Source organism: Vigna unguiculata, chromosome 5 (genome assembly GCF_004118075.2).
Source record: "Vigna unguiculata cultivar IT97K-499-35 chromosome 5, ASM411807v1, whole genome shotgun sequence".
NCBI lineage: Eukaryota > Viridiplantae > Streptophyta > Magnoliopsida > Fabales > Fabaceae > Vigna > Vigna unguiculata.
The window spans coordinates 42181172-42198033 of NC_040283.1; the positions used below are offsets into that span (position 1 = coordinate 42181172).

At 29.6% G+C, this 16862-nt stretch overlaps 1 protein-coding gene across 2 annotated transcripts; it reads left to right on the forward strand.

The window, feature by feature from the left end:
* The first annotated feature begins 4502 nt into the window (after nucleotides 1–4502).
* Nucleotides 4503–8125, forward strand: LOC114184113 (cellulose synthase-like protein H1). 2 transcript variants are annotated; one of them, XM_028071361.1, is made up of 9 exons: nucleotides 4503–4799; nucleotides 4923–5247; nucleotides 5366–5494; nucleotides 5823–5939; nucleotides 6053–6265; nucleotides 6374–6491; nucleotides 6647–6837; nucleotides 6927–7277; nucleotides 7366–8125. In XM_028071361.1, exons 1-9 carry the CDS (start codon nucleotides 4540–4542, stop codon nucleotides 7900–7902), a joined length of 2241 nt encoding a protein of 746 aa, XP_027927162.1. In that variant the 5' UTR covers nucleotides 4503–4539; the 3' UTR covers nucleotides 7903–8125. The 2 variants fall into 2 exon arrangements, with proteins under 2 accessions (XP_027927162.1, XP_027927163.1); XM_028071362.1 differs by having other exon boundaries at nucleotides 6650–6837.
* The last annotated feature ends 8737 nt before the right edge of the window (nucleotides 8126–16862 follow it).

Sequence of the window (16862 nt, forward strand, 5' to 3'; positions counted from 1 at the left end):
CGCATATAAAAAACATCCTAACCTTTCCAAAATCGCAGAGCCTTCAATATATCAGCAGCCACGTAGAGAGAGATATCTTTGCAATAGCGCCTGGCGGTAGATCCTATGCCGCCAGGTGGTGCGTATGAGTTCTGGATTTTCCAGAATCCCCCTCCCTACAATAAATCCTAAATCTCCCCATTTAGCCTTCATCATGTCCAATTTCTCCTAGTTCACACTCTAACTCATTCGTATACAATCCAATGTGCAAACCACACTCATCCCCTATGATTTCCTCTTAAAATTTCCACACTAATTTGTCTATCAGTAAAATCCCCAATATTTCTAACCTTATCATTGTTCCATTCGAATTAATCATCCATTACATGAAATTCAAATACAATCCAACATCAAATCATCCTTCAACAATTAGCCTTGGTTTCCCCTCTGATCAAAATCACCCAAAACGCCCAGAATAGGAAGAATCAAGCCACAAACCCGCGTCGCCTAGCGGTTCAATCAAACCCGCCTGGCCCTTCATCCAGAAAAACCCAAAATTGGGTTGAGCAGCCAGCGTCGCCTGGCAATCAAGCAAGTGCCGCCAGGCAATTCCATCTCTGAAACCCAGAAACATCAGGATTATCATGCGTCGCCTGGCGGCTATGAATAGCCCGCTAGGCGATTTCTAGAAAATTTTCAGAAACCCGAATTTCAAGGCAAACGACGAAAGATCACACATACACATGATATAACTCATACATTTAGACATAAAAGCAACAAATAGAACGTAATTTAGCTCCCTTAACCTGATTTCCTTTGCTAAAACTTGAAATTTTCTGCCTCCTCCTTTGATCAATGTATGGCTTCTCTCCCTCACCAATTCAGCTCCAATTCTTCACTCAAACCTCACCACTCTCTAATTTGTGTGCTCTAATTCTGAGTACAATCCCAGCTTGCCATAACCCTCACTCTCACCACAATTTAGCCTTTTAAATGTGACCTTAATGTGGTTTAATTGCACAAAAACGAAAATGGCATAATGGTGATGTTAATTACCATTTATGGTATGTTTTTCAGCTACCCATGGCTCCTCCTTAACCATCTAGGGTTTCTATGTCTTTCCACCTTCATGCCAAAAGAATTATTGGCAAAAAGAAAGTTTAACTTGGGTTCACCAAGGTTTGAACCCACAACCATGCTAAGTTAATGCTAAACCATCATGCCAATTTATTTTTCTTGCTAACTAATACAATTCAATCATTATGTCATCATTCAACATACTCAACCATATTATTAAAACAATAATAATTAAATAACACATAAATGACATACATAGGACTCAAACCCAAGTCCTCTCACATAACCAAGTACTCTCAACCACTTGAGCTAGTACTTTTCCATGTCATACCAATCAGAATTTAATTCCATAAAGGCTTCTACTACCCGCATTAATTAATTAATTAATTAAATCTCACGGTTCTTACACAATCCATTTTCTTGGGTGCTTTTCCTGTAAGGTTGGGGTTCGTCTTGCTATGTTTCCTCATGTTTTGGTGTAGGTGAACTTCAAATAGTGGTTGATTCAATGGTTGTTGGCACGAGAGTTTGGATGCACAAGGTGGTGGTGTTTCGCGAAGTGACATCGCTGCAGGCTGACGACGATGAGCGTGTTGATGTTTCGCAAACTGGTGAATATGCGTTCTGGGTCAATGAGATGTTGCACTATAGGTGGTTGAAAAGCAAGGAGATTAGGCATTTTCCAGTGAGGCTCTCATACTATGCGTGCTCGTGTTCTTGGAGGTTTCTGGCTTTGCGATTTGGTTCTATGTGAGTTTGTCAATGATGGCATGTTTGATTCCTAAACCTGATTTTTTTTTTTAATTCTTAACGCATTTTATGCCTTGGTTGCCATCAGAACCGATGTAGTAATGATGAGATATGTCTCGGGTAAGAACTGAGGCAGAAAGGTGAATCTTTTTTACCTCAGCTAGATATGCGTCGGGTCTTAAACCAAGGCCAAGTGGCTAAAATAATCGCGGCAGAAACCCTTTCCTACATTGGTGCATCCCGAATCAACAAACCTCAGAACGTAAATTCACATTACGTAACTTTATCCACATTATCAGACGAGTCTAACACTATATATTAAACGAATATATTAATATTTTAATTAGACAAGTCTAGCAATATGTTAGAAAATGATTAAACAAATAACATAACTAATAATAAAATTATGAAAAATATAATAATAATTATTAGAGCAAAAATAATATTGTATATGAAAGAAAGAATATTAATCAAAGACCAAACATTTATAATAACATGAAAAGATAAAATATGATTGAGGGAAGGAATATAAATAACCTAGGTTGAGGCATGCATAGTGTTATCCTTAGAGAGAAAACGTCCACACTCCTTTCCCGTGATCCAACAATCTGTTAGATCGATTGAGTGCGGTGAATGATCTCTGAACCTTCTGAATAACACTATTTTAAGAGATAATATACAGAAAAAAAGAGTAACACTTTTGAGAAAACTATAGTATTTGTTGTGTCTTTCCTCATGTATCTAGGTAGTATTTACAGATAGAAAAAGAAGATACAAGAATTCATTATAATAAGTCCGATTAAATAAAATATTCATTTGTAATAAAAAAAGTCATAAACTATGAATAACATTTATCCATAAAATTAAAATTCCTTAAAAATATTAGTAATTGTAAGATAATATTTTAATTACATTTTTAAATTATATTAAAATATTTCCAATACAATACACATTAAATTATTAAATTAATATTTTATACATTATTTTGTATTTTAGTAAGTCTATTTTACATATTTTTCATTCTTATCATGTGTATCTCTAAATAATGAACTCTATATTTGTACGCATGTTCTATCATTTATATTTACTCTTTACCATTTTATAGATATATTGATTTTTTAAATTTATATATAACTTTTCATTTTGATTCTATTCAAAATTTAATTAAAAATGAAAATATTTTTCATTTATTTGCTGAAGCATTTAAATCTCTTTTAATATAATATATCTAAATCTCTTTTAATATAATATATATTTACTAACGTAAAAAATACACAAACAAACACCGATCTATGCGTAAATACTGGTTTAAAAAGGCATGGATTTAAAATTAGGGTTAAATATATTTTTTATCTCTTAACTTTCAGTCAATTTTGAAATTAGTCAATTTCGAAATTTTGAACTAATTTAGTTCTTCATTTTTCGAAATACGTGAATTTAGTCCTTTTAATCAAATTTTGTTAGGTTTATTTGATATTTCGTACATATTTCATGATTGTATTTGAGTTGTTTATACTGTTTGACACATTTCTGCTTTAATGTTAAGTCAAATACTATTATGAAACGCGCTTGAAATATCAAATAAACTTAATAAAATTTGATTAAAATGACTAAATTCACGTATTTCGAAATATGGAGAACTAAATTGGTTTAAAGTTTCGAAGTGGACTATTTCTAAAATTCACTGAAAGTCAAGGGATCAAAAACATATTTAACCCTTCAAACTAATATGTACTTAACTATTTTAACACACATTAAGAAAATACATAACGTAACCATGCAAATACTTTGCTCAACACCCGTTAATTAATTTCATTTTCTACACGAAAATAATAGAAAAATTATTACAACAATTTAAAACTTAGAAGAGGTTTATCAAATAAACAAGCTCTGGAAGAGAGTCTCTATTATAGTAGAGCAGGGAGAATGAAAGAGGAAAAAGTTGAAAATATTAGTTTATTGGTTTAAATAATAAAATATTACTTTATTTATTTTTAATTACTCACTATTAAAATTATTTAAGTAAAAAACAGGTCCATGATCAAATACAAAAATATTTTTATTGATAATTATTGTTAAAGTACCTAAAGTATTATACACAACATATATATCAAATAGAGATGCATGACCCAAATTGAACGTGGATCAAATATAATCAATTACGAGATTACGTTAAAGATCATCATAATGAATTATTTCAGATGTACTTGCTGAACATTAAACATAACGAAGACAGTATTTGGAGCATGAAAGTTCGTTTTCGATGGATGAAAGTTGCTATCGTCATTGAAAATTTTCTTCTGTCCGATTACTAATTTGGCATTTAATTTGGTTTGTGCTCTTTTCCTTTTATGAGTACGTTATGAGGATTTAAACCAAGAAAATACACTACAATTATTAGAAAAATATGATATTGAATCTGACTGAGTCGATGATATCCCCACAATAAAGACCACGTGAAAAAAATAATAAAACACTATTAATTTAATATAGAAATTAAATTTTTTAAAACTTTTATAAATTCTTATAATTTCAACTAAAAATTTCCTATCCAAGCATAAAAGATAGTAAACATACGAGTCAATTTCATTTTAAGACTTTTAGGTTTGACAAGTCTGACATGGCTCTTGCTCTTAAAATCGCGTGTATAAATAAGAAGAGTAGCCTTATCTGTGAAACAGCAGAAAATTATAGAAACTGCAGAGATTGTTCTAGTTCCTTGCTATTTGCTCAATGGCAAACCAAGAACATGATGACCCTCTCTATGAAAAAGTTTGGTTCAAACGCAGATATCAAAGAGTTATGGACACCTCCATTTTACTCCTCCTTCTCTTGCTTCTTAGTTATCGTCTTTTCTCACACAACAACTTCACTATCCCATGGACCCTTGCTTTTATATGTGAATCCTATTTCACCATCACTTGGATCATCATTCTCAGCACCAAGTGGACCCCTGCACTCACCAAAACCCACCCAGATCGTCTCTTGCAAAGGTATCAACTTCATGTCTTCATCATAATAACTAAGTCATAGCAAAACTATAATATTAACTTCTTTTTTAATGCTTATTATATAAGTATGCATGCATCTTTTCATTTCTTACACTTTATCCACAGGGTACCTGAACTTCCACGAGTAGATTTGTTTGTGGCAACAGCAGATCCTGTTCTTGAACCACCCATCATCACAATCAACACTGTGTTATCTCTTCTAGCACTCGATTATCCCACCAACAAACTGGCTTGCTATGTTTCTGACGATGGTTGTTCCCCTCTTACCTTCTATGCTCTTCTGGAAGCTTCCAAATTCGCTAAGTTTTGGGTACCTTTCTGTAAGAAAAACAAAATTCAACTGAGGGCACCCTTCAGCTACTTCTCCAGTGTTGCCACCACTAACAGTGAACATTCACCAGAACTCAAGCAAGAATGGTCACGAATGAAGGTAACTATACAGTATAGTTATTCCTCTTCGATGAATGAATGAATGTGACATCCATATCCTAGATAAGTTCTACCTTCCAAGTTTCTGAATCATAATCCGCAAAGTACTGTAACTGCAGGATATGTATGACAATCTTAGCCGAAAAATTCAAGATGTGACAAGGAAACAAATTCCACTACAACTTGATGATGGAGAATTCACAGTTTTCTCTAATACAGAACGAAGAAACCACCCGACCATAATCAAGGTAACTAACATATAGCAGTAAAATATATTCAATCAAGGTAACTAACATATAGCAGTAAAATATATTCATGCATCTGACCAGATCTGATAACTTCTGATAACTAAACATACATGTATTGGATTTTCACAAAATGTTAAATACAGTGGGACACTCTTCATCTTTTATTTATTAGATATCTCTCTTCCATTTCTTTTGTTTCCAAATTTATAAACAATCAAATTATTTACAAAATATACTTTTATATATGAACATGTTTATCTAGGTAACACACTTATACTGATGAAAACGGAACAAGAAAGCCACTAAAAAGACTTATGTGTATGCACAGGTTATATCGGAGAATAAGGATGGTGTTTCTGATGGATTGCCTCACCTAATATACGTATCTAGAGAGAAGAAGCCACATCAAACACATAATTACAAAGCTGGAGCCATGAATGTGTTGGTAAGTGTTTTTAAGTAAGATTTTGTCCTCTGTAAGAAGTTAAAGTTAATGACCAAACTCAATTTATTTTGAATGAATGACCCACGTATTCTCGTCATTCTTATAATGTGCAGACAAGAGTCTCTGGATTGATGAGCAATGCCCCCTTTATGTTGAACGTAGACTGTGACATGGTTGTGAACAATCCCGAGATTGTTCTGCATGCTCTGTCCATTTTGATGGATTCCAAGAGTGGAAAGGAAGTTGCTTTTGTTCAATGTTTTCAGCAATTCTACGATGGGATAAAAGACGACCCTTTTGGAAATCAGCGAGTGTCTGCATTTGAGGTGTTTTTCTCAGTTATAAATGAAGTTCTAAGCTTTCTCTTCTCAAGCAAATTTTACCAAAAAAGGATCTTTGTGAACCAACATTTTCTTGTTTAATATATAATGCAGTACGTAATACGGGGAATGGCAGGACTTCAAGGACCCCACTATTCAGGAACTAACACATTCCACAGAAGAAATGTTATTTACGGTCTTTGTCCTGAAGAAATCGAAATTGGCAGAAAAGGTCTTTCCCTCGTAAATACAAGAAATTATCTCATTCATGATCATACTTTTTCATGATCCAAATTTTCAGACGTACCCCTATGTAAAAAAAGTTAATATACATTGTGCTTATTAATAGTTGATTCTCATATATATATGACTTTTTTTATTCTTTAGCAGGAAAATTGGGTGAAAAGAAACTATTAACACAGCAATTTGGAAGTTCAAAGGAGTTTATAAAATCAGCAGATCATGCTTTGGATTGGAAAACAAACTTTCATAATGATAGCAGTCCTTCAGATTGTATTGAGGCAGCAATTAAAGTTGCTGGATGTGAGTATGAATGCGGTACTTGGTGGGGTGAAAAGGTACACATACTAAACAAAATTACTTATCAAACCTTTTTATCTTTGAAAAATTTAAATTTTTGCTAACAAGCTTTCTGGGGAACTTTTAGATTGGATGGCTTTATGGATCAATCGTAGAAGATGTACCAACAGGGTTGAATATTCATAGAAGAGGTTGGAGATCAGAGTGTTGCACCCCAGATCCTATTGCCTTCACAGGGTGTGCTCCAAGAGGATTACATACTTCAATGGTGCAACAAAAGAGATGGGCCACAGGTGTCACTGAAACCTTCTTTGGAAAGCATTCTCCTATTATGGGAATGATCTTTGGTAAGATCCAATTCAGGGCAGGTTTATCTTATTATGGGGTCGTGGATTGGGGCTTGCGCGGTGTATTTAATATTTGTTATGCACTCCTACCTGCATATTGCATAATCACCGATACCAGTATCTTTCCAAAGGTTAGATCATTGATAAAACTTCATTATCAAGGTTATAGCATTCACTATATAAATGATTCACAGTTACTTTCTCATTGTTTTATTCCAGGGACCTGGTCTGTGGATTCCAATTGCTCTTTTTGTGATTTACAGCGTACACACTCTTTTAGAGTACCTTAAAATTGGGTTGTCCATTAGAAATTGGTGGAATAATCAGAGAATGAGCATAATAGCAACCACAAGTGCATGGTTTATTGGGTTTTTGAGCGTCATGCTTAAGCTAGCAGGGGTATCTGATCCTGTGTTTGAAATAACAGATAAGGAACAACTCTCAAGTTCTGATGCTGATGGAAACGATGGAGATGCTGGAAGGTTCACATTCGATGAGTCTCCAGTTTTTGTGGTCGGCACCACCATTTTGTTGGTGCAATTGGGAGCCATGCTGATAAGGTTTTTGAGGTTGCAACCATCTCATAGTGAAAATGGTTGTGGAATAGGGGAGTTCATATCTAGCACATATGTGGTTGTGTGTTACTTTCCGTACCTCAAAGGATTGTTTGGCAGTGGAAAGTATGGGATTCCACTGTCCACCACATGCAAGTCAGCAATCTCGGCTTTTGTCTTTGTGCACTTATGTAGAAAGTAATGTTACATGTTCAGTGGTCACTGTTTTTATCTTTAGTTTATTCAGTTTCATGTTCAGTGGTCACTTTTCCTATCTTGAGTTTATTTAGGTGTCCCGTAGTTTTCACGGAGAATACTATCACTTCTTCGTCAGCTTCTACACCGACAATGTTAATTGAACAATGAATGTCACATCTTTAATATTGATTCTTCAAGATTATAAATTATTATTTATATTATAACTACATTGTTAGTGTGCCTAAATGTTATCATTTTATAGTATTAGTCAAATAAGAATTACTTATAGTATGATTTTAATTTACATAATTTATTATTATTATGATTATTATTATTATTATTATCTTTGTGTCACGTTCTTAAAATAATAAGTGTTTTTTAAATTTATATATATATATATATATATATATATATATATATATATATATATATATATATAATTAAGGAATATTTTAAAACAATATATGATATAACTTGTGAATGTTAAATTTAATACTTTTTTGGTATAAAAAATAGAAATTGAATTGGTATCCAGTTATACCAATGCTGGAATTATAGTTTTTTTATTGTATAATTCGTAGTTATTCGGATTATATAATATAAAATTCAAAAATATTACTTTAACATATATTGGATTGTATAATTCAAAAATATTTATTTGTATTCTATGTTGCAAATTTACATTATTAATTATAAAATCTGTAACATAAATTTGGAATATAATTTGGGATGTAAATATTAATTTGAATTATGTAATTTATAATGTAAAATAGGGGTTGCATTGGATGGGATAATGATTCAATCCACGTCTATTTTAAATTTAAATAATTGAATTAGATTTTTTATCCAAATCTATTTTCAGTAAAATTAGTTTGGATTTTTTTAAATCCAAATCTAAATATTTGGATCAAGATTTAAATTCAGTTCAAATATTTTGATCAAGATCAAAATTTAGAATCTATTTTTTTGTAAAAGAAAATTAAATTGAATTTTCTAAAACTTGTGTCTTTATGACCGACACGATGAAATTTGGTTACAGCCCTCAATTTGACCCAACCCACAGAGCTAGGGCCACAAAAGCCCATAGGACAAAAAAGCTCGCCCATGGGCTTTTTTCTTAAACATGAAAAATATATTATTTTTTAAAATATATTATTAAACTTTATGTCGTCGGCTCAGAATCGACAGGTCTAGTCGTCGTGTCGACCCGATTAGCCCGTCAAGTTTGTCGGGTCTGCCCGGTTCATACGGATCGTCTGGCACGTTTCATGCGGGTCGTCTGACACAGCCCGTCTGAGTCGTCAGGTCAACTTAGCCTGTCTAGGTTGTCAGATATCCAATCCATAAAATATTCAAAATGTGGATTAGGTTGAAATCCAAATCCATTAAAATGGATTTTAAATGGGTTGAATTTTTAATAAAATAGATTATAAATGGATTGGATCAGAGCTAATGTGGATCGGATCAAGAAAATTAGATTTTTTGCCCACCTTATAAAATTATATTCTAGACCGTATAATTTGTAATGTAAATTTAAAAAATATTTTGGAATACAAATTTTATTTTGTATAATCAATAATGCAAATTGGAAATATAAATTATATTTTGAATTGTACAATCCACAATACAAATTTACATTATAAATTATTAAATCTGTAATATAATGCAAATCTACAAAGCCTTCTATTTGTTTTGTTGCTTTTGGAAAATGATCTAAGAGCCGAGATTCGATGGGTCATGGAAATGGGAGACCAAACCAGTGACAAAACTTGATAAAAATTTTAAAGATGTCAAATTATATTTTTTTTATATAAATTATTTTTTCTAATTAAAAAAAATCATTTCCTCTCATGATTTTCTCTATTCAAAACCAGCACAAGTCCAACAAAATATGATTATAATATATATGAAAGTGAAACATAAAGTAATCAACCATGATATATTAAAAAAAAGTTATCTTTAGTCAACGTGATGATATACACTCTTTCAATGACTTAAAATTTTCAATAATTGAATTAGAATAGATAACTTTCTAGATGCATTTGATATGAACCTCATTTTAGATAAACTTTTCGTACCTCATCACTTTGAATTGATGCTCATCAATTTTAATCGGTAGTTATTACCAAATTTGAGGATGCTTCCTCGACTTATGTTGTAAAGAATTTTCAAATTAATTATATGTAACTCTACGAACTTTAAAGAGTTATTTTTTCATTTTCTTTAATTCTTAGATTCTCACGAAGTTTCTCAAGTTTAGTTGAAGTAGATGTATTTTTTTCATATCACAAGCCTTCCTCTTAAAAAAATAATCAATTTGTTTACTCTCTATCATTTTTTTAACATAAATTTGTCACATCTCACATGTTTAGGAAAATATAAAATTATGAATATCCCTAATTAAATCTCAATACAAAGACTAAATATTTTAAGAAAATTAACAACTTTTAAGTGACTAGATTAGTTTCTTTTACCTTAAAGTAGATTTCTAATAATGTTTTTACCTCACATAACTTCAAAGCCTAAATAATCCTATATACACAAAGAATAGTTCGATCAATATTTAGATCATGATTTTATGATTTCTATAGAAACAGGTCTATAACGTAGAAAAGTCACACATAAGAGAAAAACATTGTTTCAGGAAAAAATAAGGAGTAAAAAATCAACTTACTCAAAAGAATATATTGTTTCATTCAAAATGTTCCTAAACTCCTCATTATCGTCTTAATGCAATTTAATTTTAAAAATGATGAAAAATTAAAAGTGAAAATTGAAATAAAAATAAAAGATAAGAAAAAGATGAAGATAGAAAAAAAACAAATTCAGAAAAATTAAAAATAACAGAAGAGAGTGAAAACGTAATTTTTAAATTTTAAAAACATTTTTAAAATTAAATTAATATAAATAATAAAATATAAATATAAATATATTTTTAAAAATATATATAATAAATAAATAAAATTTTGGAGGAGTGGCTCTCCAATGTCCTTTAAAATCCCTGAACCAAACTAAAGCTCCGTTAACGAGGCAGTGTAATAATTCATAATTTTTATGGCTCGTCTTGTCGTACAAAATTATTGGCGTTGAATCATCAACTTTTCAAATAATATTGACAAATTTTGGAATTATTTGTGGAAGTCAGTTTGTTGGACTCTTAGGTTTGATTTGTTTGGTAGAGGCTTAGGGTGTGTTCTTTTGGGAAGATGGATATGGGGAAGAATGTGAAGATGAATTTGTGTAAATTTGAGTGGATGGATTTTTATGTTTTTTTGAGTGGATTTAGAGGGTAAAGTGAGTGGATTTGGAGATAAGTTTTATGAAAGTTAGTGAAAGATTTGATTGATATGATAGATAAAATAAATTGTAAAAATAGATAGAATTAGAAAGTTACCGAAATACCCTTGATGAAAAAAAGAATGATTTTATAATTTGATGTTATAAAAATAATTATAATTAATTAATACGAATTAAAAAAATATTAAAATTATATAAAATTTTAAATAAAAAAATTAAATATTTATGAATGTAAAAAAAATTATACAGTTAAATTTTAAAAGAAAGTAAAAATAATTAAATTTAAAAAAAAATTATATAAAGTTAAAAAAAAATTAAAAAAAAAAGTTAAGAAAAAAGTTTTAAAAAAAGTTAAGAAAAAAAGTAAAAAAAAATAAAAAAAAAGTAAAAAAATAAAATAAAATCATTGACACCGATGTGGTAACCGGTGTCGGCCCTTCACAAAACAAGGCACCGGTTACGTAACCGGTGCCATCCCCTCTCATAACAACAACACACCCCCATCCCCCTCTCATAATAACAACACACCTCATCCCCTCCATAATAGCACTGCAACACTCACACAGCACTGCCATCCCTCATCACAGCACCGCCATCCCTCCATAACAACCACACCACCACCTCAACGCACGGCCATCTCTCACCACACCCCAACCCCATCACCTCACCTCACAAACAAGTGAAGGGTAATTTTGTAAAGCAATAAATATACCCGCTTATCCTCTCATTTTTTAGGGATGAAATAATACACCCATTCCTCAAATCGTCGCTCCCATATCCCTTCAAATGACTGAAATGGAACACGTTCCAAAATTAAATCCGTTCTCACAAATCGACTGAAACAGTGATACACTCTCAAACGAACACAGCCTTAGTTGTAATAGTAGAGAATAATAGCATTGTTCATGATATGTTAACAAAATATTTTTAATAAAGTTTTGACAAACTTTCCTATTTAGATAAAATAATAAAATTTTATTATTTTATTATTTTATTTTAATTAAAAATAAAATATGAATCAACTTTAATTTTATTTTTAGAAATTTTGTTAAATTTGTGAAAATTTTGTTTGTCAAAAAAGGTAATTTTCCTTGTTCATAATCGAACGTCGTGGTCTGGTTTCTAATTCCAGCAATGGAAGTGCAGGAAGTGCGGCGCTCTTCCTAAAGTTGGGGAAATATTATGACTTTTAATATTTTTTAATTTAGAATAGTTAGTGATTTTCTTATTAATTAAATTTTATATATTTAATTATTATTATTAATATAATAAAAATATAAATAATTTAATATTGAAATCCTTATATATTGTTTCTTTAATTATAATTTTGAAATTATATTTGATATAAAATTTATTTTAAGTAAATTTTTTTAACTTCATCTTTTTTTCTGAATATTCTTATATTTGAGAATATTTTTTTATAATAAATTTTAAATAATTAATATAAAATATTTCACTTATAATTTTAAAAAAATTAATATAAAATTTTTACTTACAATTTTTGAATTTTAAGAAATGATCTTTTAATTCAATAATTGAACTTTTAGTATCATATTTCAAAATAAGTGAAAAAATAAATTTTTATTGTTTTCATTTTCAAGGATATCTTCTCTTTTCTCACTTAAAATAAATGAATCTATTATTTTATTTTTCATCAATAATAACTATTTAAAAAAATTAAGACTAAAAAATATTTTATCAAAATTTAATCAAAAATTAAGAAACGTGATGGTTATGAAAAAACATATACTGCTTAACTTTTCTTTTTATATTTATAAAAAATAAATATACAAAAAACTCATAAGATAAAAAAAAAAACTAAATATCAAACTAATATTTTCTTATCAATAAGAAAATAACTTTTTTTTATCTTAGAAGATAACGAATGAAAACCGAGAGCCAAAAAATAAATTTATGTATAACTTTTTATTTTTTTTTAAACAAAAAACCAAAAAGAGATACAAGAATAATAAATGAATAATACAATAAGAAACTTTAAATGAGAGAGAAAAAAATCTCAATAAGTTTTATTTTTCTTTATTATGTTTAATTTTTACTTTATTATTTATTAATATTAAATATTATATTTTATAAAAAATAAAAATCAATTTTTTTTTAAAAAAAAGTATTTAAGAAAAAGTAAAAATCTTGGGGGTCATGCCCCTGCGGACCTTCTAAGGTCCGCCAATGATGGGGTGCTGGAAAAAAACATAGGCGTGCAGAAAGAAAACACTCATTCAAATTTGTACAAGAGAAATGGGTTTAGTCTATTTGGTTATATTGTTTTCAACTGGGGTTTCTTCATGCAACTCCAAAGAATGAGTTTGAATTCATGAATTTACAATACACAACTTTGCTATTTTAAATCTTTTATTAAATTCAAAATCATGTATTTTTTAGAAAAAAAAACTATTTGAAACTATTTTTAATAATTATAAATTTATCTCTATAGATTATTGATAATTATTTTGATTCTCATTTTTTTTTTCAAATTTTAAAAAATAATTCTATGAATCTTATTAAAAATGCATTTTGCAACGAATTACCTTAGTAAGAATTTTAGTTTAAATTCATATTGAAAATCAAATAAGAAATAAGTATAATTGTAAATTTAATAGTGATAAATTAAATGAATAATTTTTTATTGAAATGTTAAAGTGTTTACAGAAATCAACATAATTATTTGATTAGAGACGTAATTGTAATTATTACAATCTTGATGAGAGACTAAAATATAGTTAATAAAAATATTCAAAGACTAAGTTGTAAAAAATAAAAAATAATTAAAGACCAACTTTCTATTAATAGAAAATTTATAGGGACCGATTTATATAAATAAATATATATATATATATATATATATATATATTAATTTAAGAACTTATATATCATTTTAAAAAATATTTTTTTAGTTAACAAAATCTACCCAATTTTACTTTTGAAAGATGTATCTTTAATGGAATCATAAATAATAATTAATATTACTCTTTATATTATATACGTAAAGACTAAGAATTACGCACCTCAATTACAAATGAGAGCAAAATATTACTCAAAAGTTTAATATTGAAACATAAAAATAAAAATATATCAATTATCATAATTTTATACAAAAATTATCAATCAATATATGTAACTTTTATTGTGAATACTATTATATATTGAAATAATAATAATAATAATAATAATAATAATAATAATAATAAAGAGTAGGATACCATGTAAAATTTTGAGAAAAATTAATTATTTCTACATTTAAATATTATATTTTTTTATTATATTTTTTAAATATACTAGTGAAAAAATGGCTTATAACGTTACCTATTTCACGTCTATCCAAGAAAACCCTAATGTTAAAAATGATTCATGACATTTTTGTAAATAAATCGTCAAAATTGACGTCAGTTGCCATACCAACCGAAGTTAATTTAAAAAATAACGTCGGCCCCTCCACCTTCGATGTTGAGTAACGTCAGACGAGACGCCTAGCAATAGACATTGAGTAACGTCGGTGCTCCCAGCGACAAATGTTGAGTAACGTCTGTGCACACAAGATCTGATGTCAAATTCAATTTGTAGTTTAAAAAAATGCGAAACCCTTTTCTGGTTCTTATTCCTTCACGCTCTCCTTCTTCCACAGTGACCCAGCGGCGACAACGAGTTTTCCACCACCACAAAAGGTGATTTTTAGTTCGTTTAACTCGAATAAAACTTCATTGGCACCTTTGGTTTACATTTTTAACATTTTCACCGATTGTTTTGGCCAGGATTCGCGTGGCAGCAACAGCGACGAGGTTGTGCAGCTCCTCCGACAACCTCCAACAGCAGGAACAACAGACGAGCAGCTCCTCTAGCGACCACCCTAAAAACACTTTTCTCAAACGTTGGATCTTCGGCTATTCACCTATCAACCCTTCGCTTCCAATCAGTAATGGTTTTCTTTTCTTTTGAGGTTTCAATTTTTTTTTTCACTTTGTCGTTAATTTCTCACTTTGGCATCTTTGTTGTTTATTTCTGTGAAGAGATTCAGTTTTAGATGCCGTGTTTCGAAATCTACAGTGCATCTAAGACCAACTGCTTTGCCCATTCAGTGGTCATGTTATCTTTGTTTCAAGTTTGGTTGATTGTGGTTACTTCATAGTTGTTTCACGTGTTCAAACAGAGCATATTTTTTCCTTTTTTCAACAAGAAAATGGACGTCTATTGTCCAATATCCCGACATTAATTGACGTCTGTTGTTCAATCTCCCAACGTTAACTGATGTCGATGTATATTTCCGATGTTCATTTTGAAGTTACCCAATATAACGTCAGAGTTTAGATAGACGTCAAAGATCGAAAATATCAAATATTAAAAACATTTTTTATATTATCTCACTTTAAAGAGAAAAATATTTTATATTATCTATGTTATAAAATCAAATTAATAATAAAGGAAAAAAGAAGAGAGAAAAGAATATAAAACAATAAGACAAGAGGATGAAGACTAAATAACAAATCATATGAACTATACCAAATTAATCAATTATATGAGAAAATGCAGCAAATGTCATTGTGTGTTAGTTATTACCGATTGGAAGATAAATAATTTGGAAAATACCTTCATTTCTACACCAACTATATTAAATGTACAATGAATGTCGAATTTTTCAATATTAATTGTTCAAGATTATAAATTATTATTTATATTATAATAACTACATTGTTTGTGTACCTGAATGCAGTGATCTTACAGTATTATTAGTCAAATAAAAATTACTTATAATATGCTTTTAATTTATATAACTTATTATTACGATCATTGTTTTCTTTATGTTGTTATAATAATAAATGATTTTTAAAATTTGTAAAACCTTTATATTGTTATGAAATAAAGTGAATAACAGAGAGGAGAGAGAATAGTAGATAATAGAGAAGAGAAAAAATAATAGAGAATAAAGAATAGGGAGCAAGTCATTATATATTATTATTGATAGGAAGAGTCTTATTTATAGATACAACATGTAATCCATAAAGGAAACAAATCAACTTAGTTAATACAAATATTTACATAAAGAGTAATGAATCATATTAGTATCAATCATATAAGTAAATGTATCAAATCAATGGACAATCATTAATTCATAACACTCCCCCTTGAGTGTCCATTGATACAAGAATGTGCCTCGTTAAAACCTTACTAGGAAAAATCCTTTGGGATAAAAAACCTAGTGAAGGAAAAAGAGTACACCATTTTGTATTCTTTACTACAATATTGTTCATCACATATTCTATTTTTTCCCCTCATGTAAACTTACATCATCAAGGTGACGAAGTCCGAACTTGTGAATCATTTGCTCAAAAGTTCTTCTTGGCAAAAACTTCATAAATAGACTTGTCATATTTTTACATGAATGAATTTTTTGGATATCTATATAATCATTTCAATTGAACAATACACTATTGTCTTCATATATGGTTGTTGATTCCATCTTTGTCGGGAATAGTCACAAGTTTCTTGCACATGTTGAATTATAGACCTTAACCAAACATATTCACAGCTTTCCTCATAATTATGTACGATTAGACGATGTTGCTACTATGGTTTGTTTCATATACCTTCATGAAACCATTGTGCTACCACATGTGAACAAACATCTTGTTTATGATCAACCATTGTGACATTGTG

Bases quoted from the DNA above. Each gene is read 5' to 3' on its own strand.
- LOC114184113 (XM_028071361.1), top strand. From the start codon at position 4,540: ATGGCAAACCAAGAACATGATGACCCTCTCTATGAAAAAGTTTGGTTC. The intron at 5,940-6,052 runs GTAAGTGTTTTT...TATAATGTGCAG, and splicing joins CTGGAGCCATGAATGTGTTG to ACAAGAGTCTCTGGATTGAT. The intron at 6,266-6,373 runs GTGTTTTTCTCA...TATATAATGCAG, and splicing joins AGCGAGTGTCTGCATTTGAG to TACGTAATACGGGGAATGGC.